Source organism: Passer montanus, unplaced genomic scaffold (genome assembly GCF_014805655.1).
Source record: "Passer montanus isolate IOZ18808 unplaced genomic scaffold, ASM1480565v1 scaffold62, whole genome shotgun sequence".
NCBI lineage: Eukaryota > Metazoa > Chordata > Aves > Passeriformes > Passeridae > Passer > Passer montanus.
In genome coordinates, this window is record NW_024371260.1 from 3168096 (window position 1) to 3195813 (window position 27718).

At 47.5% G+C, this 27718-nt stretch overlaps 1 protein-coding gene across 2 annotated transcripts in view; it reads right to left on the minus strand.

Moving 5' to 3' along the window:
• MEGF6 (multiple EGF like domains 6) overlaps positions 1-27718 on the minus strand; it is a 93251-nt gene that overhangs the window by 39224 nt on the left and 26309 nt on the right. Inside the window, exon 1 of one of the 2 annotated variants that reach the window (XM_039727800.1) lies at positions 4209-4689. The exons of the other annotated variant lie outside the window; for it this stretch is intronic. Coding sequence (XP_039583734.1) covers positions 4209-4350 — 142 coding nt within the window. The 5' untranslated portion in view covers positions 4351-4689. Of the gene's footprint in view, positions 1-4208; positions 4690-27718 lie in introns of those variants that run through there. 2 annotated transcript variants of the gene reach the window in all.

Consider the following 27718-nt stretch of genomic DNA (forward strand, 5'->3'; position numbering starts at 1 on the left):
TGCATGCACAGGGATGTGGGTACCAGGCAGAGCCAACGGAGGAGGAGCCCAAGGCAGCAAGGGCTGGGGATGGGGATCAATGAGAGAGCAGAAATATTGATCTATGTTATGTAAAGAAACTGGAGATCTGCAAGGAAGGCTCATCCCAGCCTCTTCCCTGAGCAGCAACAAACTCTGAAACCTCAGACACCTACAGGGACTAACACAGGAATACAGTAATGAAAAACAGGGAAGGTGAGCACAAACCCATAAAAAAAAGGTTTAGTTAGATATTTACATGGGCTGACACAGGTAATACAGCAATCAGACATAGGAAAGGTGAACATAAACCCATAAAAAGGTTTGGTTAGACACCTACATGGACTAACACAGGTAATACAGCAATGAAAAACAGGGAAGGTGAACACAAACCCAAAAAAAGGTTTGGTTAGACACCTACACGGGCTGACACAGGTAATACAGCAATCAAAAATAGGGAAAGTGAACACAAAAACAAAAGAAAAGGGGCACAGGGTGAGGCTTAGGCTGGCTGAACTCCCTGAACACACACAGGTCCTTCCAGAAGGAATACTGATTTATCTCCAACAAGAGCTACACGTGAGGGGAAAGAAAGCGGCAACAGCAGCTCTGCAAAGTATTAAATATTTGGTAGGGAGGCAGTTTATCTCCTTGCAGGGCTGAGGAGGAGGCGATGGAGCCCAGCTGGAAGCACAGGCAGGAGAACACTGGAGGTTTGCTCTGTCTGGCTGAGCAGCTGTGCCAGGCTCTAATCCCTGCAGCAATTAGCCTGGATTACAGAGCAGGGCTGCAGGGAAAAGGTTAATTAAAATCCACCACGATGAGCATGTGTGGGATTTAGTGACTTTATCTTTCCAGTACCAGTTTGCTGAAGATAATTCAGCAATTTCAAGGAGTAAAAAGACTGCATGGAGAGGACCCAACAGTCCCTGCTCGTGGGCAGGGGAGCACAGCCATCCCACACTATGGACACAGATTAGAATGAAAAAACCCTCTGCATTACTTCATTTCTTGCATGTGCCACACAGTCCCAACAGGAATAACCTGAGGAATTTGGATGCCCTGTGTGCAGACAAAACAGCCATGGCAAGGTCCAGCAGTGCAAGGAGGCAATGGGAGAGGACAGTGCTTCATCTCCTCTGCTCGCCTGGAAGTTTTTAACTCCTCAAGGCTGAGGAAGGACGGCTGGGCAATCAAAAGGCCATTTGGGGCGGTCAGGGCACCTCCACACCCTCAGCTTTCATCTCATCCTAAACCAGGCATGTGAGAAAGCCCTTGAGGAGCTGCAGGGAGTTACTGAGGCCAGAATTCCTTCCACTGCAGATAGGAGATGCCCAGCACTTTCCCACACCACCTGTGCCATCCCAAAGGCACCTCAGGAATGGATGCATCAGCTTTAGAACAATCTGCTGCAGTGAAAACTCTGCTTTGCCTCAGTTCCTGGCTTTGTCCTCACCTCACCTTTTCCTTCCCCTGAGCAGTGGGGCTGGAAGAGTCTCCCAGCTCCTGCTTGTGCTCCCCTGAGTGCCTGGGGATGGGGCTGGAAGCAGGAATTACACAGCGTGGAGCAGAGGTGCACGCAGCAACAAGCACCTGGACTTGCTCTGGACTTGCTGCTGCTCTCACCCTCTCCAACCTTCTCTCATCACTGTTTTACCCCATTCCCTGGGCAGGCTGTCACTCCGAGTGAAAGATTTCCCTGTGCCACGCCGTGGATTCCCAGACATGGAGCTGGGAATGGAGCCCCTGTATCGGGGTAATTTTGCCTGACTGTAGGAAGAATGATGAGCAGGACTCCATGACATCAGAAGGCTAATTAATTACTTTATTATACTATGTTATTCTATACTATATTACACGATATTACACTACATCTAAACTGAAACTGAACAAGAACTAAGCTGAACAAAGTCTCGTGACTGTCTCCTGCCCAACCATCAGGACACAGCTTGCAGAGATTGGACAAAAAAACAAAACACTCATACCAGAATCCAATTACCAAATCCCTCCAGGTAAACAATCTTCCATAATGCATTCTGCTTGTGCACAAACACAGGAGCAGCAAAACTGTTCTGATCATTCTATTCTCTGCTTCTCCAGGAAAAAACCTGGGAGAGAAAGAATTGTCTCTCTGTTCAGAGAAGGTGAATCCCAAACCCCCGGCTGGAAATGCTGTTGAAGGAGCTAATGGAACAGGATCAAACAACAGCTCTGCTGGTTTCTGGCTGCTTTAGAGAGGATATCACCCACCTCACTGTGGTGATGGATTGTGAAAGCCCAGCAGAGCACAAAGCTCCTCCTGTAGGGGCGGCTGTGCAAGGACACAACACCCAGAGCTGCCACCAGCCCCAGCAGAGCCCTGTCTGCACACACGGGGCACATCAAGGCCCCCAGAGCTCAGTGAGAGCCACAGCTCCTGCACAGAGGGGCTGCGCAGGGCACCCCCTCCCTCTCCTGGCACACGCAGAGCTGCTGGTGATGTGCACACAGCAGAGCTTTGTGCCTCGTGGCAGCTGCCTGCTGAGGGGACACGGCTGTGGGGACGTGTCTGCTGGGTGGGCAGATGGGAGCTGCAGGGAAAGCAGCACACAGACCCTAAAAACCACACCGAGGCAACATCTGGGACTATAAAAGCACACCAAGAGAACTCCTCAAAGAGAAGCTCAGGCAGCAAAGGAAAAATTAACCAAATTAAGCAAAAGCACAGTGATACCGGTTTAGGGTGAGTCACGAGATGGATAAAAAACCCCTCAGAGGCACCAAGGATAAAGACAAGCCTGCACAGAGCTACCTGTCCATGGAGCTGAGAGGAGCAGAAACAGGATCAGGATCCTCAGGATCTGAGGAATTCTGCACTAGGGAAGGGAAGGTTGGATCCAGCACAAAGCTGGATCTCAGGAGCTTGTCTTGGAGAGTTACTTTGAGCCGACACAGTTGGATGGAGACAGCAAACACGATGTGAGCTTGAGACAAACATCTGATCTATAAATAACAAAGCAACAACTCGCCCCTTCCTGAAACTCTGGCACATCTCACAGCTCTTCTGATATCACTGCTTGGGGCATTTATTTATTAGCATTATCCCAGGATGAGATAATGCATTCCTTGATGTCTACATTACGCCCAAGCATCCCAATTCTTCAGTGACCTTCACACATTCTCTATTATTTCCTAAATCCCCACAATCTTTTCCTGCCGTGGAGGCAGCTGAGCACGCCCAGAGGAGGAAGGGAGGGTGCAGAGGCAGGATCCACACCTGGCTCCGTGTCCCCATCTCCCAGCCCACGTGAGCCACGTGCAGGGGGAGCACCAAGGGCTCCCTCCCCTCCACCTGCTCCATGGGAAGTCTGGCCAAGCGCTTCCCACGCTGCAGCAGGCTGGGAATTGGCTTCCAAAAGACACTGAGGCTGAATGTTCCAGGGCAGTGATCCCTGACACGGCTCCTCTGCCTGCACCCCCTGGCTGTGCCCAGCTCTGCTGCTGCCAGAGGATTCCCCTTGCACAAACCCAACCCCAAATAACAGCGAGCCCTGTCCTGGGGGAGAGTCTGCTGAGCTGCACTCACACAGCCCCAGCAACCCCAAACCTCACCCACAGGGAAAGGCACCACTCTTTCATGTTAAAAACATGAAAATTGCACTTTTTGCCCTGGACTGAGGAGAGATCCTTTGGAGCTGGGGATAAAAAACGAATCTACATACCCCAGCAAAATGCATGCATTTGGCTTTTTAAGGAATGTGGCCCAGGAGCTATCTTTAACTCAGCTGGACAGCAACAGATGTGAAGAAACTCCTGTTTCTCTCCCCCTGTGCCAGAAGTGACTTTTCAGAGTAAGAAATGCACCGAAGAATAATAATAACAATACCAATAGTAATAATACTAATAATAACAATAATAATAGCAATAATAACATCAATAATAGTAATAATAATAGTAATAATGGTAATAATGATGATGATGATGATAATAATAATAATAATAATGTAAAAATAAATATAATAATAGAAAGCACAGGCACATATACAACCAGGTCACCAGTCTGTCACTTGGGTGGCCGCCAGCCTGGGACCTCCACCCTGCAGCTGGGGGGGAAATCGGGCACAAACCCCTCGAGGCAGAGCCCTGCAGGGAGCCCCAGCCCGGCACACAGAGCCCGGTTCCAAGGGGACCTTCCCCGGCCCCGCACGTACCTGGCCGCAGGCCGGGGTACCCCGCTCGCCCCAGGTAGCAGGGGTAGCAGCTCCTCCACACGTAGCGGTAGTGCTCGCCGGAGCAGCCCGGGATGCCGCCCAGGCAGCCCAGGCACCACAGCAGCGCCCAGGGCCGGCCCATCAGCGCGGCACGGAGCGGGAATGGAGCGGAATGGAGCGGAATGGAGTGAGGATGGAGCGGGAATGGAGCGGGGACGGGGCAGAGATGGAGCGGAATGGAGCGGGGATGGAGCGGGAACAGGACAGGGACAGAATGCGGACGGAGCGGGACAGAACGGGGCAGAACGGGACGGGACGGGGCAGAGATGGAGCGGGGACAGAATGTGGACGAAGCGGGACAGAACCGGGCTGGAACGGGACGCGGCAGGGATGGAGCAGAGATGGAACGGGACGGGGCAGGGATGGAGCAGAAATAGAGCAGGACAGGGCAGGGATGCAGCAGAAATAGAGCAGGACAGGGCAGGGATGCAGCAGGGACGGAGCGGGACACGGCAGGGATGGAGCAGAAATAGAGCGGGACAGGGCAGGGATGCAGCAGGGACGGAGCGGGACAGGGCAGGGATGCAGCAGGGACGGAGCGGGACACGGCAGGGATGCAGCAGGGACGGGACGCGGGCGCTGGGCGGTCGGAGCAGGGGATGCGCGGGGCGGTGCGGGGGCTCAGCGCGGGGCGGTCCCGCTCCGCCCCCGCTCCGCAGGTACCGCCGGGCCCGGGAGCGCCCCGGAACCCCCCGGCACCGCCGGGAGCCCTCGGGGCTGTCCCCGCAGCCCACGCGTGGAGAAACGCGACCCTCCCGGGGCCAGGCAGCCACGGCTGCATCCACCCGGCCGGGGCTGGGCTGATCCTCCACCCCGAAATAAACCCGAGGAGTCCCCCCAAAGCAGGCTGAGGAGGGATGGAAGGCAGGCAGGGGGATCAGGATTTTCCCCTGGAGCACTAGGTTGGGGTTTGGGACATTATTGAATAAATATTTGAATAATTTAGTAATGTAATTTGTATTTCTTCTTTTTTTTTATTTTCATAATGTTCTTTTTTTTTTTTTTAAGGGATAAAAAAATTTTTGTGAAATTTTTGTTTGTTTTTGTTAGGAATTTTGTTTGGTTTTGATTATGCCCAGTCGCCCCCAGGTGGATCCTCCACCCTGAAATAAACCCACGGATTTGCCCCAAACCAGGTTGAGAAGGGATGGAAGGCAGGCAGGGGGGATCAGGATTTCCCCCTGGAGCAGCAGGCTGGTGTGGGATTTGGGAAATTATTGAATAGATAATTTTTTTTATTTTTTTTTTGTGGTAGATAAATTGTTGTGACATTTTTGTTTGTTATTGTTAGGAATTTTGTTTGGTTTTGATTATGCCCAGTCGACCCCAGGTGGATCCTCCACCCTGAAATAAACCCACGGATTTGCCCCAAACCAGGCTGAGAAGGGATGGAAGGCAGGCAGGGGGGATCAGGATTTCCCCCTGGAGCAGCAGGCTGGTGTGGGATTTGGGAAATTATTGAATAGATAATTTTTTTTATTTTTTTTTTGTGGTAGATAAATTGTTGTGACATTTTTGTTTGTTATCGTTAGGAATTTTGTTTGGTTTTGATTATGCCCAGTCGACCCCAGGTGGATCCTCCACCCATGGATTTGCCCCAAACCAGGTTGAGAAGGAATGGAAGGCATGCAGGGGGTCAGGATTTCCCCCTGGAGCAGCAGGCTGGTGTGCGGTTTGGGAAGTTAATTGAATAGATATTTGAATAATTTAGTAATGTAATTTTTAATTTTTGTAATTTTTTTTTTAAAGTGGTAGATAAATTGTGAAATTTTTGTTTGTTATTGTTAGGAATTTTGTTGTTGTTGTTGTTCTGATTATGACCCGCTGGCTCCAGGGCTCGGGCTGACCATCCACCCTGGAATAAACTCATAGATTTGCCCCAAACCAGGCTGAGGAGGGATGGAAGGCAGGCAGGGGGATCAGGATCTCCCCCTGGAACCCCAGGCTGCTGTGGGGACCCCAGGGTTACACCAAGCAGGGAGTGTTTCACTGTGGAAGTGCCTCGTGTACCATCACACCTCCCCAAAACAATGCCAGCTGCTGAAACAGCACCCAACACCAAAATTCTGTTCTTAAAATAACGACAAAAAGCAAAGCTTAATCACCAGATTTAAGCTGAAATGAGGAACAGGCACCACGGCTGCTCCAAAGAAAACCATAACGCTCATTCCCGCTTCCTGCAAGAAGGGGAATTTTATTTTACCTTTTTCATTAAATAAGAAGTAGGAATAGCTTATTGGATTTTCCAGAGGCAAGCTCAAAAGCCTCATTTAACTTTCTGGAATGTTTTGAAACAATGTGCTCGCAGGGCTGAGCTGGGGGGAGCAGGCCCTGCTACTCTGAGACGTTTTCACAGTATTATTTGGCCATAGTAAAATTCCAAATTAAAACTTGTGGTTTAGGCTGCAATGAATAGCATTCCACAAAAAATTTTGAAACAAGCTGAATCCAGGAAGAAAACAGGGATTTCATGCTATTGCTGCAGCAATTTCCAAAGGAAGGTGGACTCCAGTCACGAGCCCCCTTTGCTCATTGTCCCAAGAGCAGCTTCCTAACATTTCAGGGACCACTTCAGCTCATCTTAAAATTCACACAAGGCAACAGCTCACATGCTTCTCATTAATATTTTCATTTTGGCAAAAATAACAGACAAATTTTTGGGTCAGTTGGTTTGTAGAGGGGAAAAAATATATGACCTTTCTGAAGGATGCTGTGAATGTTTGGAAATGGTCTGGAGAAGTCCAGCCTGGTGTGCTGCACACACACCTTGCTCAAACTGCCTGGTGGGTCCAGCAGAGTCCCCGGGAGATGCTCAGCACTGAGGGAGTATTGTACTTGCAGGGACCCAGGAATGATGAAGCTGACTCCATGTTCTCAGAAGGCTAATTTATTATTTTATTATAATATATTGTATTAAAGAATACTATACTATACTAAAGAATGCAGAAAGGATACTTACAGAAGTCTAAAATGATCATAATGAAAAATTGTGACTCTTTCCAGAGTCCTGACACAGCCTGGCCCTGATTGGCCAAAGAGTGAAAACAACTCACAGCAGAATGCAATGAAACAATCACCTGTGGGTGAACAATCTCCAAACACATTCCACATGAGCACAACACGGGAGAAGCAAATGGGATAAGAATTGTTTTCCTTTTCTCTGAAGCTCCTCAGCTTCCCAGAAGAAAAATCCTGGGTGAAGGGATTTTTCCAGAGAATGTGAATGCCACAAGGGAGCAAAGAGATGGGACAGGAGAAGGGGAAATGTCAGAGGGGTCGCTGAGAGCCACCAGCAATTCCAGCTGCAACCACAAGGGAGCAAAGAGATGGGACAGGAAAAGGGGAAATGTCAGAGGGGTCGCTGAGAGCCACCAGCAATTCCAGCTGCACTCCCCTTGTCCCACAGTGAAGCCCCTGCCCTGCTGTGCTGCCACCCTGCCAGGAGCCACTTGGAATTATTAAATACTTCACCCATTCCAAAATACCCCGTGGTAAGACATGGAATGTCCCTGCTAGCCCAGAGCAGCTCCTGGGAATGCTGCCTCCAGCCTGAGGCTGTGCCATGGGAGCTCTGACACCGAGGTGCTGACAAGCAGGAATTAATGTTCCACAGAGCTGTGAAAAATGGGCCAGGCTGGGTTCCTCCATTCAGAAATGTCACCAAGACTTGTCTATCCTAAATTATCCTTGCCGGGAATGCAGATGGGTCACAGTGAGCAGCTGCTCAGGGAGTCCCTGACTCCTCAGGCAGCCACCAAAGGGATCATTCAGGACCTGGGAATTCCTCCTGCACCTCCCAAAACAAGTGGGACTTCTGTGACAAAACTGCTCAATTCCCCTTCCTTGGACTGTGGCAAAAGCCTCAGCACAGGGAGGATAGTTAATATCACATCATATCATATCATAATGTAGATATATTAATGTTAATATAATATAATATAATAATAAGTAAATATAATAATGATGTAGCTATATTAACGATAATATAATATAATTCATATTATTAATATAATATAGTATAATACAATACAATATAATATAATATAACATAATATCTTGATAATGCTCATGCTGCTGCACATGTCCTTCCTATTTAGAGATGGAAGGGAAAGTGATAATTAAGGGTGGCCAGCTTCTGTGCTTGGCACACCTTGTGAAGTCACACTGCCAGCTGTCAAACTGGGAAGGAGACTATGCAGAGTCACAGATGGGAAATGAACAGTGGCCCATCCATATTAACAGCAGTTAATTAATTCTTGCATTCAGAAATGTAGGAATAGCTAATCAAAGAGGCCAGAATAACTGGACAGATTGGTAAACTGACAGAAAGTCATAATCCTTATCCTCATTTAGGTTGTGGCTCTGTGTCCTACAAGTTTGGTCACAAAACTGAGACTACTTTGGGTTGGGCTGACTCCTTGAGCCTGACTCCAGGCTCAGACTCCTCCAGACAGCTCAGGCATCAAAAGCACATCAGGCTCAAACACAAACTGAGCCCTGCTTATGTAATAAGTTATCCTTGGCCAGGCCAGAGCCAGCTCCAGCTTCCTCCTCACCTAATTTACTTGAGCTGATTGAGTACCAGGAGTTGTTTGGAGTGTGGCAACACATGAGGCTCTGCAGCAGGTCATTGCTGCAGCTGGGAGCCAGCCAGGAGAGCAGCAACCTCCTTTAACAGGGACAGGGATGGGGCCCTGCCTCTCACAGAATTTCATTCAGATTCAAAATTCTTGTATGGAGCCAAATAAATCAGAGCTGGTGATGTGGTGCTTCACAGCCCAACAGCATCCTGAGCTCCAGAGTTAATTCATCCCTGCACAGGCACAGTCAACCTGATCAGATAAACAGGAGTGCTGGAATCTTCATCCTAAACCAAAACTAAAACCTAAACTAAAGCCTAAAACCAAACTAAACCTAAAACCAAACTAAACCTAAAACCAAAACTAAAAAACTAAAAACTAAACCTAAAGCCAAAACTAAAACCTAAAACCAAAAACCAAATTAAACCTAAAACCAAAACTAAAAACTAAACTAAAACCAAACTAAACCTAAAAGCAAAACTTAAAAAAAAAACCTTAAACCTAAAAAAATCCTAAATCTAAATTATGAACCAAAAAAAAAAAAACCCTAAACCCTGAATCATGTTTTTATGACATTTAAAAAAAATTTAAAAAATAAAAAAGGACTCCAGATAAAAGGAAATGGCCAGATGGAGACTGGGAAAGCAGAAACATGCAGGAGATGGAACATGGAAGAGGTGAGGAAAGGAACAAGCTGAAGGATGAGGTCTGTGATTTGGGGCCAGCGTGTCCTGGGCTGCATGCTCAGATATATTCCAGGCAGGTTTTTGAACTTCTCTATGTGCAATATCAGCTGGGAACTAACGGAGACCCCCATGTGCTGAACCAGGTTTATGTTCATGCACAATCCAGCTCAAATGTGAATTTTCATTTACATTTGGAGCTAAATCCCTCGTCCTACAAAGGCCATGCAAAGTGCAAATATCCTTCTCTGTGTCAAGTGGTGCTTAGAGGGATAAAATAAACAAGAGAATTGTGGTTTAGGGGCTGGTTTATGATGTTTCCTAAGAGCTCTCCACTGCGCCGCCCCAACACGCCTGCTCCTGGGGCAGAGCCCAGGGCACATCAACACCTGAGCTCCCCATCAGCCTGCCATGCCTCAAAAACCCTGGCAACACAGCAGACTTCTTTGTTTCCTGCAAAAAACCCAACACGTGACGTCCCCAAACCCCTCTGCCCACTGATTTTCCACTGGAGAGCAGATCAGAAATCCAGGCCGTGCCCAGGGCTCCTCCTGGCACTGATTCCAGGAGCAGCTGGGCATCCCTTTGGATGCAGCCAGAAGAGATGCCACCCCCCAGCCCTGCCCTCACCCAGCTGTTTTACTTCCCTCATCGCTGCTCACCTGGAAAACAGCAGCAGAAAAAAAGGTATGAAGTGATTTTTTGGGGCAGAGAGCAAATATTTAAGAGTTTCTCCCAAACTTTGTGATTCTTTCTGAGAATGTTCCCTTCCCCCCTGCAGAGTGAACCAGCACCTCACCAAAGGGGTTTTAAATTATCACTGAAGGGGTACTGGGAATAGACAGAGGTGATAAAGAGATTTATCATCAGAAGGCATGAAAAAGGCACTTTGTTATTAGAAATCCACAGTTCTGATAGAAACAATGGTGGACCTAAGACTCAATTGGCCTTTAGGAATCTTCTCTCACCTATTGGTCAAGAAGGGATAACTCCTTCTTGTAAACATATTTGACAAACAGAGATTGCCTGCCAGGTGCAGAGATCGAGGTAGTAATTAGTTTAATTGTTTGTCTGAGCTTTCTCACAGCTTCCCAGGAAAACCCTGGGAGAGCTGTGTCTCTCTGTTCAGAGGATATGTGATTACCACACCAGCATCCCACCAGATGTGTGCTATTGATACTGGCCAGAGTTATTAGCACATAAACTGCATTTCTCTGCCACTCTGCACCACTCACTCCAGCTGGTAAATAAGGATTGGAGCTGGTGGAACCTGGGTGCCAGCACTCAGGGAGGTTCTCAGCCCAATCCCCAATGACCATGGACCCCAGCCCTGTGTGGTGGGGTCCTGTGGCTCACCAGGTGTCACACGTGGCCATCCCACCCTCCTGACAAGCCTGCTGAGCTCCCACAGCCAAACACAGCCAGAGGTTTTGGGCTTTCTCTGCAGGGCTCAGATTCTCCCTCCATTTGAGGTCCCAGACTGCAGCCAAGCATGAAAGGAACTCCTGGGTTTGCCCTGGATCCTGCAGTGGTTCCCCACCTGGGGAAGAGGTTTTACAGCAACTTCCGTGAGCCAGAGAAAAGTTTGATAAGAGGACTGATGAGAAGTTTACCCCTGAATTTTCTACCAAAGTCATTGACATAAAAATCAAGAAAGAAAATGGATAAATAAGAGAAACCTGCAACTGCCTATTCCAATGAGCACTCTGTCTCTCATGACCAATAGGTGTAAAGTTATGAGCTTTGTAAGAATATATAAAAGGCATGCATGCTAGAATAAAAACAGTTTGTAGCCTTCTGGAAATGGAGTGTTGCTTTGGTTTGTCTCAACTATGACACCCACCCACTGCCTGTGCTTCTGCTGGGAGTGAATCAACATAATTTAGGCAATTCTGGGCAGGAAAAGCAGCACACTGAGCTACAATATCATTCTCCTTCTGACCAGAGGTCAGGTTGGGAAGCTCTTGAGTGGCTGAGATGAAGTTTTTTCCTTCAAAACCTCCCCTTAGCAGCACACTCTGGTCCCTGGTATTTTCCTGCCTCTGCACACAAAGCTGATGCTATTGCAGAGCAGTTTGCTCAGCAGACACTTCAGAGAGAACTCTGGAAGCCCCAGCTTGATGTCACTCCAGGCCAGGAATCAAATCCCAAGGATGAAGCCTTTCAAGTGCTGACCTCTGAACCCCCAGCTCCTCTTCTTGGGCCACCCTCAGGAGAGGTGTGGGCTCCAAACCCTCCCAGCCAACACAGGCCTCCAAATATCTGACCCTGTGGTTTGGAGCTTTATTCAGGCTCCATCAGGACTCTGACCAACACAAGCTGAATATTTTTGCAAACTGTAAACATTAATCAGTGCCTTAAACTCTCCCCGTCTGCACAAACACAGATTCAGCCCCGTCCTCTCCTGAAAGCATGTGAGAGCATGTGGGGAGTTTGGAAAGAGCTTCTTATCTGATGTAAAAATAGAAATTAATGTAAAAAGGGGTGAGGACAGCAGGGTGCCCTCGCTGACACAGTAGTGGGGTTGTTTGAGAAGTGCAGCCATGGGGGAATAACTCAACACCAGCTTTGCTGGGCTGGAAAGATTTACGCCCCAGCAAAGCAGGAGTGAGGCAGCTCAGTGCAAACTCTTCTCTCACTTCATTTAAGGCTTAATCTTCCCTAGGTGTCCTGCTCTGGCAGGATGAGACCTGCAGACAGGGCAAATCCACACAGGATGGATGAGGGGCTCCAGGATGCACTCAGAGCACCCACTGCCCCCAGAGAGAGTCAGAGGCAACGAGGAGGAGCAAAAAGCTACAAATTATTCCAAGAATATGTGCAAAGGGATTCACACTGTCCCCCCACAAAAATATAAGAAATAACGACCAAAAAAACCCCAAAAAACTGAAAATAAAAAAAAATTAAAAGGATTGCTTGTTTCCACCAAAATCCTGAACCTCTTAATCATCAGAGAAGCTAATCCTCATCAGGGGAATTCTGGGGAAACTGGAAATATTTTCACTTGGCTAAGATAAGGGCAGAGCTGTTTATTTCACACATCTCTACAGTGGTACAGAGCCAGGAAATACTTTTCAGTTATTTTCAACAAAACAAGACAAATGTACCAAATTGGCAAGAAAGTGACATTTTTCTGTGGAATTCTTTAATGTCCGAGCCGATAGCCACAGAAACAGCTCTTTCCCTGTTCGTCAGCAATCTCTGTTAATTATTTGAATACTTTTGGTCTTCTGCTAAGCAAACCAGTGCTGAAAACATGCAAGAGCTCTGCCACAAAGCCATGACCACCCCAAGGAAACCCCAGCGTGCCCTGGGTGGTGTTTCAGGGAATCCAGGGAGATTTGGGGAGCTCTGCTCTGCAGGAGCCTGGGGAAGGCTTTGCCTTCCCTGTCCATGAATCCAACCCCCAGCGTGCCTTGGGTGGGTGTTTCGGGGTCTCTCCAGGGAATCCAGGGAGATTTGGGGCTCTGCTCTGCAGGAGCCTGGGGAAGGCTTTGCCTTCCCTGTCCATGAATCCTGGAACTGTGACACCATCCAAAAACTGTCATCTTGCTCTCGGCTCTGATGAGCAAAGAGCTTTTTTGCGTTTCTCTGGCTCTGAGCTGAACCAGCAGGGCTCACACAAATGGAAGATCCCACCCGGGGCAAGGCAGGGCAATTCCAGCTGTGGGAGCCCAAAGGGCACCTGGAGCACAGCTGGCACCAAGGGTTTCCACTTACAGACACACTGGGGCTTCTCTTCCCCTCCATTTTGGGAGCAGGTTTAAGGCAGAGCAGGGAACGAACTGGGAAAGAAAAATCTCATCTTTGAAGCAATAAAATAAACGGCATGGCCATGATTCCCACCTTGATCACCACAGCACTGCCTGTGCTGGAGATGCTGCACAAAACCAAGCCCAGCTTTGTGCTTTTGCTGCAGCTCTTTTTCCCATTTGGAACTTTCAGTGCCAATAAGAAAAAGCAACATCAACAGGTACAAAACGTCCCTCCTTCATTGCCCAAAATCTCCAGATATCATCCAAAAGATTCCTGTCCTGGAGGAACTCCCATGGATAAGAACACACCTGATATCCCAACTGTCTGTCTCACTCTCTAACAACCCTCTTGTTCCTGAAAATGAGAAGACAAAGCTTCTCTGCATTACAGAATGTAATTAGAAGTTTTAAATATAGTAGTTTAAAATAGTATTTTTTTTCTAAAATTAGAAGTTTTATTTCTTGTCTTAGAACTGTTACCCCTTTCTACTAAAATCCCTTCAAATAAACACACACAAGTACCCTGGATAGCATTAATCCACAGAAATCGAAACTAAAAGGTTGAAAAATATAAAATAGACACCTCTATGCATTTTCTACCAATTTCTGTAACTCAAGCCGAGAACGAGAACATTCCCCCAGCGAAACCAGAGCTCTCCCTACCCCTGAGCAGGGCGTGGGCCAGACCTTGAAGGCACAGAGAGCACTTTTCTCAAATTACCCTTTATTAGAGTGAGTGACTAATCACCAGGTGAGAAGGGAGGAATCACCACCCTCCTGTTACCGGATCCCTCTCTTCCCTCATCGTCTCCCACGGGAGAGCTGAAGGAGCTAAAACCTGAGCTTCTCCCCCGAAGCATCCTCCATCCTCCCCCAAATCCTCCTGGAAGCCATGAACCAGCACTGGAGATGCTCTCCACCCCTTGCATCGCTGCTAGACCACTCCATTATTTTCAGATGCAGATCAAAATCACCTAAAGTTTAGTGAATTCCAAGTTTCAGCTGGATGTGTGAAATATATGGGGCGGTTTCAAAAAGATTTATCAGCTGCTGGCAACTTTCTGACGTTTGGCACCGAGCAAGGCACTTCAAAAATGTATCTGCGCTTAAGAAATAGCTTTTTTTTTTTTTTTTTTTTTTTTACTCTGTAAAGCAGCATTTCCTTCTTAAAAGGGAGCAGAAAAATGGAGACAAATAGGGTTTGAAGGCTTTTGGGCTGGATGGAAGAAGAATGGGCTGCAGCTGTGCCAGGAACGCGCTTCAGCCACGCCGTGCTCCGGCTTTCCTTCTGCTACTGCAGATAAATCTTGGTTTTTCCCTGGCTCACCCAGAGCCAGCCCCATCCCCATCACTCCCAGATCTCTGCTGCCTCCAGGGCCAGCTGCAGAGGGAATCCTGTGGCAATCCCTGGGGATGGTGGCAGGGAGGCTCGTGCAGGGCCACCCCTGCAAGTGACACTTTTATTCTGCATAAACCCAGCCCCAGAGCAGCCCTGCAACAACAGCAAGGAAAGGTGTCTGTGGGCAGCACAGCAGCCTGTCAAGTCATGAAGAATTAAATGTATTTCCAGCCAAGAACAGAGCAGGAGAAGGACAGCAATCAAAACAAGGCTGGTGTGATCAAAGAGCCCCAGCCTTTAATTCCCTCAGCCTCTTCTAATTCGGTCCTGTCTGGGCTCGGAGCACCCTGGCTGCTCAGAAACACCAGAGCCTGCAAGTTTTGGTTTACTTTTCAGAAATCCTAAGACCTGCTAGAGCTTAATGAAATCCCCAAGGGTTTATATTTGCTTAATCCCCTCTCTGCAGCAACCTGCAGACAGCTCATTCCAAGGGCTCGGGGTAGGGCAGGGTCCAGGCAGGGAGCTGGAGGAGGACTGGGCATTCTGCAGGGCCTTAAAAGTATGGAATCCATAAATTTTAATTCCATTTTCACATCAGAATTTCATAAATTCTAATTACATTCTCAGAGTAAGTGCCTAAATGCAGGGTCTGTTTGAGGGGAGGTACGGATCCACATGAAGCCCAGCATACCTGAAGTATTATTATTATTGTTGTTGTTATTATTATTATTATTATTATTATTATTATTATTATTACTACTATTATTATTGTTGTTATTATTATGTTTAACTGCAGCTTTTCATATAAAATTCCCTTTACTCTTTCAACCAGATCCAGTCTCAGCAGGTCCCCTGTAAGCCCTGAGTTTCTCCAGAGCTGGAATGATCCTTGCCTCCACATTCTGTCAAAAAAATCTTTGTGGTTGGGCTCTGCAAACACTCCTGCAGCTCCCTAGAGCTTGTATTTATCGAAGAATTATGGAACTTCCTTCCTCCCTGACCGAAACACACGATCCATAAATAAAAGGAGGAGTGTTCCTCATCCCTCAGCTCGACACAGGCTCAGCATCACTGCCTGAGGGTGAGGATTTTCCTCTCATCATTTCAGGGCTGAGCTCTGTGAGCTTTGGACAAACTCTGCAGTTCAAATCCAAGCTGAGGATTGATCCTGGCTTGGACTCGACAGGGCACAGATGACTCAGGTGCAGCTGCTGTGTCCTGATCACTCCTACCCTTCACATCACCCAGAAATGTCATTTTCGGGTGATTTTTCAAACCAAAACAAGCCAAGAATTGCTTGTTCAAGAATGCTACAGAGCCACCTAGATCCTCAGCAGTGAGGGGTTGATTTTTCTTTAAATGTATATATTTTTAAATTTATATATATATATATATATGGGGCTGACATGTTTATGATGGCGAGACACCAAAGGACTCATGCAGCAACTGGAGCAAGCACAGAGCACTGTTCACTCCTCCTGGAGATTCCCACAGACCCTTGAAACAAAGTATGGGTCACACAGGCTCCACCAACACTTGATTTCCAAGGTCACACACAGTGGACGTTGAGGAGCTCCTGGAAAACTTCTTAGTTTTGATCAAAGTGCTGTGGAAACATAAATAAATTCAATATGAAACTTCCTCCGTGATTTCTGTCAAAACTGTTTCAAATAATCTGCTTGTGAAATACCTACATTTGCTTTTTGTTTTCAAGGAGGAGCTAGGAAAGAGAACACTGCTCTGAACTTTCACCCATATAGCACATTTTTTTCCAGATAATCCACCCTCATTTAAAAACGAAAAATTCTTCTTTGGAAGAATCCCATCCTGCTCCTCCAGCCTTGCACCTGTGCAAGATTTGTTTCGGATACATTCTGAGCACAAATCCCTCCCGAGGAAGGGGCTGACAGCATCATCCCCTCCCTGGGGCAGGACACTGTGGTGTGTGCTCCTCCATCCTCCTGCAGCACCTGCACCAACATCCCGCGAGCAGACAGGCCCGGCTTTGGAGGATTTACAGCTAAACCTGGCTTAATCTGGATGGTTCAGAGCATCAGGAGCCGCGATGCTGGATGTGGTACCCACCCTGCTCACCCCGGCACCCACCAGCTCCCCCTGCGTGGCTGCTGCCAGGAAAGGGCTGAAATGAACTCCTGGTATTCCTGTTCTTTATGAGAATTCCCAGGTCGTTTAAAGGGAAACAGAACCCAAGCACATCTGGTGTTTTATTTGTGGAAGTTACACGCTCCCACATGAAAGCAGCCGTCCACTTTTAACCTGATAACAAACCCCCACTTCTCCCCCTGCCTTCGGGCTAAAACCATTAATATTCATGGGCTGTTGTCAGGTGATTTTACAGCTCCGGTAAAAAAAAAAAAAAAATTAAAAAAAGGTCTGAAGGAAGCTCGGATGCCAGAGGCCCCAGTTTGGAAGCGTCTGGCTTTGCCTTGAACAACTTCCCAGCTTTCCCAGAAGGTGACAGCCATCCCCACAGGAGCACACAGCTCAGCTGGGACTCGGGGCAGGGAGCTGAGAGGAAAAAGGAATTTCTGTGCATTATCCTGGTGACCCCGAACGGGGAGAGCTCTCCAGAGCACACAAAGCACCCCAACCATCTGCATCATGAAAATTCCCTGGGAAGGGGGACCAGGGTCCAATTCCCTGGGAAAGAGAACCAGGATCCAATTCCCTGGGAAAGGGGATCAAGGTCTAATTCCCTGGGAAAGGGGGACCAGGGTCCAATTCTCTGGGAAAGAAGACGAGGATTCAATTCCCTGGGAAGGAGAACAAGGGTCCAATTCCCTGGAAAAGAGGACCAAGGTCCTATTCGTCCTATTCCCTGGGAAAGGAAGACCAGGGTCCAACTCCTAAGGAAAGAGCACCAAGGTCCAGTTCCTTGGGAAAGGAGGACCAGGGTCCAATTCCCTGGAAAAGAGAACCAGGGTCGTATTCCTTCTATTCCCTAGGAAAGAGGACTAGGGTCCAATTCCCTGGGAAAGAGGACCAGGGTCCAAGTTTTGATACCAATGTGCCAACCTCAGCCCTATCCCAGCAGGTTCCTCACTTTGGATAGAGCAAGCAGATTGGATTAATTCCCAATATTTGGGGAATTAATTATTAATTATTAATTGTTAATTGTTAATTAATTATTCCTCACCTTGGATAGAGCAAGCAGATTGGCTTAATTCCCAATATTCAGGGAAAGCCACCTTGCTGCTGGGACTCTTCCTTTAGCAATCCTATGAATATGTATTTATAAATAAATGTTCTCTATAAATATAAGGAATATACTCCAAGATCTTCTGGGAGTCCAAAACCAAGTGTCCAAACCCAGGATTATTGTCCCAAGAAGGTCAGGGCTGCAGAGCTCACAGCACACACCTGGAGCCAGCAAAGGCTGGAGGCTGCCCTTCCAAATTCCAGATCAATTTCTTTAAAAGAATGGTCCTGAAGAAAATAAAGCATGTGAAAATCTGATTTTCCAGCGGAATCTGCACTTAGATCTGCAGTGTTGTATACATACACATGTAGGTAACTCTTATCTGCAGTGTTGGGGATTTTTTTTTTTATATTTCAATAATCTTTTAAAAAGCTTTTTTCCCTTGTGGCTTGGTTGGTTGGTTTGGGGGGGCATGGGTGAGTGGTTTTTTTGTAGTTTTGTTTTGGTTTTGGTTTTGTGGAGTGTTGGTTTTGGGGTTTTTTTTTGGTTAGTTGGTTTGGTTTGGTGGGTTGTTTTTTTTTGTAGGGAAGTAGCTTTTCACAAGATAGAAAAGTAAACAAATGTTTCTGCATTTTGTTTGACAAAAAAAAAAAAAAAAAAATTTTTTTTCTTTTTTTTTGAAAAAAAAAAAAAAAGAAAATTAAAAAAAAAAGAAAACTAGTAGAGTTTATACAGACGAAAAGTGGTTAAAACTGGGGTAAAGCAGTTTGTTTTTTTCATTCCAAAGGGATAACTCGGCAGGTTTTGGATGGGAGTCAGGCACTGCAGAGAGCAGCTCCAGGGACAGATCCCGAGCAGAGCAGAGCCCAGCAGAGATGCTCTACCCCCTCCCTCTGGCCGAGAGGACACCACACACACTCTCAGACAGAAGCTTTGGGTAATTATCCCCTAAAAACGAGGCTGCTCTAGAGCATCTTCCTGGAACCAGCTGTAGTGGGAGAAAGGCTCTGATGTCTTGGGGATTTGAGCCCCTAAAAACTCATCAATATTCCCCCAGGAACACGCCCTCCTGATAACCTAAAGGAAATCAGACAATTTGCTTTCTCCAGCACTAAAATGCTGAGCCAAGGAGTTAAGCACAGGACTGGCAGGACACTGTGGGTCCTGCAGGCACTTCTGCGTGGCTAAATTTGGGATGAAAGAGGAGCCTGTCCTTTTTTTCTCTGAAATTGTGCCAGGGGGATGAGGCTGCACAATCCTCCCAGTGTTGGGGCTCTGCTGAAGTTTGCCAGCACACAGGGATTACACACAAAATCCAGGGGGTTTTGTTTCTTTGTTGTTTTCCTTCTTCCTTTTTGGGTTGTTTCCCCTCTCTCCAGCCCAGCATCCTCTGGGATTTCCATCCCTGTCTCCCACAGTGCCTCCAGGAGATCCACCAGCAGGGGTGGCAAGGACAAGATGCAAGACACAAAGGTGTAACCAGAGTTGTGGAAAAGAGAAACTGTAAGGATATATTTTATATTTTCCCATATCTCCAGAATTCCTATCCAGATTCTCCTCCTTATTAATCTAACACTCTGTAAACCCAATTGTAAATCTGTAAACCAAATGCCTTTCTATGGATTATATCAAATGCTGAGACAAACCCAGCCTTGCTCCTCCTGACCTGCAGTAACAGAGACATCACAAAACAGCCCTGACAGACAGCACCTCCAGGAAATCTCTTTTTTTTGGGAATAAAAGGAGCCAGTGCTTGCTGGGAGCTGCGTGGTGTGCAGGAGCAGATTATCAGCCCAGCTCTGCAGCTTCCTGTGGTGCTCAGATAACGCCACGGGCACTGCTTCCCACAGGCTTCTTCCTTCACCCCTTATTCCTTCCCTCATTTCCCATCCAAACTGATGTCATCTGTCATCCTTGGGTAGCTTTTCAAGCACTGCTGATGTAGCTGGTGCTTTTGGGTTACCATGGTGTTGAACCTTTCAGGAGGGTGCAGGCAGGTGGAGGTCACAGGGAACAAGGGGGAACAGCCTCAGGCTGTGCCAGGGGAGGGTCGGGTTGGACATCAGGAGGAATTTCTCCATGGAAAGGGGGTCAGGCCTTGGGCAGTGCTGGGGTTGCTGATTCCCTGACCTCTGGGCCCTCCCTGAGGGTTCCCCTTTCAGGGGAGACCCTCCTGGAGTGGTTTTGTGTCAGAAAGGGAGACCCACCGGACTTTTTCGGTCTTCAGGTTCTTGTTTATTATTATTTTATCTAAAGTTTTGCACGCTGTCCACACCAGGCTCAGCACACTGGAAAAGCACCACAGAAATGGCCAACAATCTCTTGTTACAAGGTGTTTTAAGGCTAAACTATCCAATTAAGAACTGACACCTAGATTGTTTCCCCTTTTAAGCTAATAACCAATCCCTAAAATCCTGCAATGTGGATTTTTCCACCCAATTACAAAATGCCACCCAAACCCATGAAGAAGGAGGAAGAAAAAGCATGAAGAAGAAACCCAGGACAACACCCTGTGCCCTCTATCTTGCTCCCACCCACAACACACTAAAAATCCCAAACCCTAAATTTCTCACCAAGTGATACACCTACACTGCTCTCTATAATCTATTTCACACTTTTTTGGATTCTAGTCTATCCTGAAGTTTAGGAAACTTTCTCCATGAATGAGGGTCAAAGTCAGTGCTCCCATGGGGGTCAGGACACCCAAAAGCAGACAGAGAAATATTCAAGGGGCTGCCCAGGGAGATGGGTGGTAAAGTCCCCATCCCTGGATGTGGCACTCAGTGCTCTGACCAGTGACAGGGTGGGGACTGGGCACAGCTTGGACTGGGTATCTTGAAGATCTTTTCCAAAATGAATGGTCCTGTGATTCTGTGATGTTTTCCTCATGCATGACCAGATCTGTACCTGCTGTGGCAGAAAGGGCAGCGTGAGGCACTTTTGGGATGCTGGTTAAGCCATGTGGATGTAGGAAAATGCAACACCACACGTGGAGAGATCCCACATGCACAATCACACCCACATACGTGCCCTGTCTGGGTTTGGGGAGTCCCAGGAGAGATGAAGAAGGGACCACAGGCTCACTTTATCACAGTGGCATCATTCCCACACGTACCAGCCGTGCATGTGCAATCTGACACCCCCTCTCCAGTGGGAGCCAGCCTCCCCAGAGCGATTGCGTTATCAGTCTTGGCTCCCTCTGAACTCCTCACAAATATAAATATGTCAGAGGGCCAAATAAGGTTTAATCAATACCATAGTCAGGGCTTTCAATCCTCATGAAGTTAAAAGTTTCAGAAGCAAGTTGTCTGTAAACTTTGCGGGTCTTTTGGAACTCGACTCCTTGACAGAGAGTTAAGGCGTGAAAAGTTGTGAAGGGTTTTATCTGCTCTTTAAGGGTTTTAATTTTGTAAAGAAGAGGAAAATTGTGCTCAAATATTTCAGTTCAGGTAAACACATTTCTGCTCATCGCTTTTCCAGCTGCCTCCTGCAAGGTGAGGTAACCACGCTTCCAGGGAAACCATTCCCACCGGGGAATCTTCCCGACCTAAGGGAGACTTCTGGGACCTCTTCATCTGCCTCCATCCCACTGGAATGTATGTGCCAAGCCAGGGCAAGGTGCTGCTTTGGGCTGTGCAGACGTTCTGGGGGAACATCCACAAGAGAACCCAGCTGACATGGATCCAAGAGTATTCCCATACCCATGCCAGGTGCCCTCCACACAGCTTCTGTTAGTGGGCAGAGCAAAGATGTCCATCAAATGTCCCCTCTCCACTCAGATCACACTTTTTTTCCTATGGATGTCACATCATTTGTGGTTTTTTCAGCTCCTTGACCAATGTGAGCCTCAGGCAGACTCACCAGAGTCATCCTCCTCCTCCTGCCCACTCCTAAACCCTGCCACTGGTTTCTAGGTGAGCCCCAGGCAGCCCCACCAGAATCATCCTCCTCCTCCTCCTGCCCACTCCTAAACCCTGCCACTGGTTTCTACCTGCTGCCACACCCAGTTTGTGGGGAGTTTGGGAAAATTTCTGTTTGGTCCTGCTGAGGTTCCTCAGGAGCTGGAGAGGTGGGACAGGCCAAATTTGTGGAGAGTTTGGGAAAATTTCTATTTGGTCCTGCTGAGGTTCCTCAGGAGCTGGAGAGGTGGGACAGAAAAGCTGTTCCTTTCCCCAGGTCACCCTCAGGCTCCCAGAGCTGCTCCCATGGAGCCAGAGGCAGAGCCTGGCTTGGCTTAGCCAGGGTAACCTGAGACACTCCACTTCTGCCATAAAACCCTATGGACTATAAATATCTCCCCATAGTGGAGAGAATTCTTTTTTGACACATTATATAATGGATGCAATAAAAAATATACTGTGCCTGGCAGCCTTTCCGAGGCTTCCCTTCAGGAGCTCAGAGCACAGGCTGGGCTTTGATGATTTTTTTCCACTGTATGGCCAAAACTGTATTTAATGGGAAGACGGGAAGATGACTCTCCTGGGAAAGAACCTGTATTCCTCTTATAGAGAAGTGAAGAGACTTCCTTCAAAGTTTCCAACCCTTTGAAGCAACCTCAGCTCCGTGAGATCACAGAGACTTTGCCAAGGCTGAAGTTTAAGTGTCTCCAGCAGGTTTGTCTCATTTTTAGTTGTTTCTCACAGCAAAATCTGTGCCATGGTGAAGCTCTGTGCCCACCTGGTGACCTTCAGTGGTGTGTCCCCATGGCAGGTGGCTTCTGAATGGACACACCAGTGACCAAGACTTGCTGCCAGCACAGCAGTGAGAAAAGCACAGAGCTTCCTTCTCTCTGCTCACAAAGCCAAAGTGATTCACACAGAATTAAGGGGGAAAAATTAGCAAGATCCAGTTGAGGTTCAGAAGAAATGCTGTAGCACCAGGCTAAGCTGTAAAGGGTTCAGACAGGGGCTGGAGGAGTGGATGGCTCTGAGCACCACATGTGCCCAGGCAGCAGGTCTGGGCTCCAGACACATCCCTGGCTCCCACAGCCAGGGCTCACAACCCTGGCTCATTCCCAGGTCTCCAGCTAAACATCAAAAGTCTCTCCTGCCTCCTGAGTCCTTCTAGCTGTGATTCCTCACACAAGGAGCCTGTCAGTGCCCATCTGTGCCCTGGGGGGACCAGGCCTGACCAGTGTGTTTCCAGGAGCAGCAATGACAAAGGATAAATCTCAGCTGCCAGAGTGAGACATGAGAGCTACAGGCATGGCAAGAGTCAGTGTGACATCCAGATGTTTCACTGTCCTGGGATGCAAGATGGGTGAGGGTGTGTATTCTATCACCATCTGTCAGAGGTGGGGCAGTTATCTTCAGTTCATTGGGCAGTTTTTATTTATCTCTTCCACAACCAATCCTCCCTCCAGGAGATCTCTGCTGTTAACGGGCCATTAATTATTAATTAACTTCTGTTCATGTCCCTGCATGGCTGATCAAAGTCCATCATCCCATTGGGAGAAGCTCCGCCCAGGGGAGGAGCCAAGCATTCCTACCTGGATACAATCTGGGATTTGGAATACCACAGCAGCCTTTGCCCACTGCATTCCCAGAGGAGCAGCTTTCTTCTCCCCTGCATTCCCAGAGGAACACCAGGCCCATCTCCAGCAGCCCTGGAGCTGCAGAGGAAAACTCCAGCCTTGTGCAGGATCCCTGCTCCAGCAGAAGCACAGCTGGCACTGCAGGAGGGCTGAGCCCCCATGGGATGGGGCTGTGCCACCGCCCTGACCCACAGGGGGTCAGGTTGTGTTCTTACTCTGTTTTATATTACTGCATTTTTTAAGTTTTTAAAGATTTTCTTCCCTAATTAAGAACTGTCATTCCTATTCCCATATCTTTGCCTGAGAGCCCCTTAATTTCACAATTATAATAATTCAGAGGGAGGGGGTTTACATTTTCCATTTCAAGGGAGGCTCCTGCCTTCCTTAGCAGACACCTGTCTGTTCAAACCAAGACATTCACCTATCAGGCTTAAACTCATTCATGTGAATAGGAAGCTCCAGAAGCCACACTCTTTATTCCAAAGGGAATCCTAAACCAGCACCTTTCAAAGCACTGCAGCACTTTGGCCGGAATTTTGGCCAGATTTTGGCCAGAATTTTGGCCAGATTTTGGCCGGAACAGAGCCAGGAGTTGAAATGCCATAAAGAAGACTATGACCTCGTGCAGGAGGGCTGTAAGGAGGGGTCAGCTCTGCCCCTCTGCCTGTGCCCAGTCTTTCGAGGCACTTGGCAGCGTTTGGGGTGTCTGTGACAGCCAGGCAGTGCCCACCTCTCCCTTGAGGCCGCTCGCTCTGCTGCCAGCACACAACAGCAGTCCATGTCTTGCACTGAAAAACTGGCACATCCCTGGGAAAAAAGAGCCTTCCCCAAGTCTCTTTGTCTCCATATAATTAAGCTCAATACAACAAAGCATCCAAGTGGGGGGAGGCGTTTTTGGAGGGTGCTCAAGAGCCACGGTCACGTTTATAGCACAGGAAGGTCTGTGTAAAATTATTGATTACCGATCTTGTTATTTATATTTCCCAAAAAATGTTGCCCCTCACGTTCCCAGATGCATAATGAGTGTCAAGTGTAAGAACCTTGGAAAATAAATGGAAAAAGTTACACTAGCAAATGGCTTGTTTATGCCATAATTGGTATTAGGCAATTAATGGTGGGATGAAACATCACAGTGCTGCTGAAAACAAAAAGCAATGCTGGGTAAAGAGCATTTAATGAGCACGTTTTATGTCGTCCTCAGCAAGTTTACTGCCAAGCCACAAAAGACATTTATACACACTCCCTTTTGTCTCTAATGAAAGGGTCAGGGCTACTCGTTTCTGGGGAGATTCATGAGTTGGGGGGGAAAAAAAAGCATAAATGTAGTGTTTTAAACTGGAAATTCACCTCCTTGAAGGTGGTTGTTGTTTTAGGTGGGAGAGGTTTCTGGGCAGGGCCAGTCCTGGCACAACCAGGTGCAGATCAAACACCTCCCCACAGAAAGATGGGGCTCAGTGACAGCCAGCCACAGGGACCTATTGTACAGCTCCAATAGCCAGATATGCCAAATATCTGACATTCCAAAATCTCCACTATTAATGAGGTGAGATCCTGAACAACTGGGGAAAAAGGAGACTGAAATAATGTATTTTTTTTTGCCAGGAGTCACTACTCTGCTGTGCAATCCAGGGCAGGTTCCCAGCCTGTACAGAGGGGGATAATGCCTAAATCATTTTAAACCAGAAAAATTACCTCGTCTGCTGCTTCCCAAAACTCATTTTCTACATCTGTTTCTCCTACGTATTTCAAACACCCCCACTCTCTGCTGAATACTGGGAAAGGTCAAAGCCAATGCTGCATTTCCAACCATGGAACCTGCCAGGATGGTGGCAGGGAAGGGACAGGTATCTCCAAACACATTCCTTAGAAGAGATCCAGGTCTTTTCCCCCTCTCCTTTCCTTCATCTCTGCCACAGGAGCCCATGGAATGCTCCTCACCTTCCTCCTCCTCATCCAGACACAGCCCCAAGGCAAGGCCAGCACGGAGCCAGGTGGGAACAGCCACGGGAAGTGCTCAGGGAAGAGAGCTGTTGTCCTTGTTTTCCTTATAATGAATCTTTCTTTTCAGTTTGAAAAAAATAAAAAAGACCTTTCAGGCTATTTCTAGAAGGGAGTTTGCTAAAGTGGGAGATACAGGCAGGAAGGAATGAGCTGCCAAAGGCCTGGAAAATGGTGTATCCACAGAACTCCACAAGTGAGGTACCAAACACATGGAACCTCACAGAAACCTCAGATTCCTGCTGAAGAAAGCTCTGGGTAAAGTGTGAACATTTTCCTAATGAATTTATCCTGTAAGCATTCTGTACTCATATTTTTTTAACCATTTCTTCAGTTTAAAAACACAGATTTTTTTTGAAGCATATCCTGTTGCACCAGAGACCGCAAAGTGAAAAGCCATGTCTTCTTCTCACATAAGTACAAAACCATCTCCAGCATTCTTCCAGTAAAATCCTTGGAGTTTTCTGGGGATTCATTTTGCAAGTTAAATAGAAAATGTAATTTTATGGGCAAGTTTATCACTGCAAATCCTAACCAAGCTCTTGTAAAAATAGAAAACAACGGAGAATGCCTGATTTTGCCACACGTGACTGGTTTGGGCTGCAGAAATCCAGCTAAAGAGCAGCCTGACAACATCTGAGAGGGCAGGAAATAGCAGGAACTCGAGCTTCTCCCGGTGAAAACAGCAGAGGAAGCGATGGACAATTTGCAGCTGGTAAGAAGAGGTATCCTCTAATGACACACATCTGGCATCCATCGGCGGGGCTGAAACCCAACACCCCTCACACCACACAACGGCACGCCAAGGAAAGGCACAACATCCCTGGATCCTCTTCAGCTGCTCAGAACCCTCCTGCCCCTTCCTCCACTTAACCCAGGCCCTGCCTTCCTTCCACCAAGCTCGGTTCTTTTGGCCCTTTGATCTCTGACAGTCAGATCACGACCATGAATCACAGAACTGACTCCCATTAGCCGTGATTTGAAACAGCTCCTGGCATGGGGAGCTGGGTTGGACCTCTGGGAATGGTCTAGCCAGTCTTCAAGCAAGCCACATAAATTTCTGAAGGAAAAAAATCTCTATTTTAACTGGCAAACATGGGTTATTCTGCTTCTTTTTGAATCTGCAGCGGGGTCCCACCTCAAAACAAGGCTCTGCCACCTACAAGACCTCGTGGAGATGCCGTGGTTGAAGAAAGGCAGAATCCTTTAGTGGGGTGAAAACCACCAAAAACTGTTGCAGCCGAAATAGCTGCTAATAAAGTCCAGGGTAAGGGAGAAAAAGGGTTTTTTCCATAGTATCCATAGATGTTTAATTCAGCCGTGCAGTATGATGTTCAGGGTCAAAAAATGGGCCACTCCTGGGGAGAGTTTTTGGTAGGGGCTGAACAATGGCATGGGGGCAGTACAAAGATGAGGGCCATTAGGGGAATAGGGAGGGAGTGGCTGAAGGACATAGGAACAAGAGGAAGGAGCCAACAGGGTCTAACAGAACAGGGTTGTCACTATAGGACACGAAATAAAATTATGTGGACACTGGAATTTCCAAGGTACAAAGTAGGGAAGTTTAATTTCTGACTCCAACATTTACAGATTTCCAAAAGTGATGGTGGATTGGAGGGTGACAGTGCCACCTCTCCAATGACACTGGACAAACCAACAGTCCATCAAGTTTCTCCTCCTCCAGACAGGAATGTAAAACAATTAATTATTTACACAAAGTGCGTGAGAAGGTTCGTTACAAGAATGTAAACATCAGAAGGCTTAGAAGAACAGAGTGACACAGGGTATCTTTCGAGGGAAGCTTCTTGTGTCTCCCTAACCCAGGGAACACCTCTTAGGGTTTCCACAAAAAACTGCTTCCATCACCAACCTCCTGGTGGCCACTCATAGGGCTGGAACAGCCAATAGCAAAGAGCAAGACAAAACCCAATGGCCATGGCAGAGCAATAGAGATTTTTGGAGTGCACTTGAGTTAGCAATATGAATTAAGCATTTAAATTTTAGCTTGTAGAATTATGTGTTGAATTTTATCCTTTTACTTAAGAAACCTCTGCCATGGTACAAAGGGCACAGGAAAATGCAAACTTCTGAAGCTTCTTGCATAAAGAACAATGCCGGAAGAAGACCAAGGGATGCAAGGAACCCAGATAAAGGGTAAAGATGAAGGGGCTCCTCTGTCTCCAAGCTCATCAAGACAGACAGACGTACTCAGATGTACCAAGTGACCAAAGCGTACGCGCAAAGGAGAAAAGCTCAAAAGTTCAATCATGCAGAAGACCACAATCTTCAGCCTCAGAGACCCACAAAGACCCCCGTGTGACCACCACAGCAAACCAGAAGGGTGTGGATCTAATTACCATGTGAGGCGAGGACAGGCGGGGCCAGGGGTTGAATATGTATGA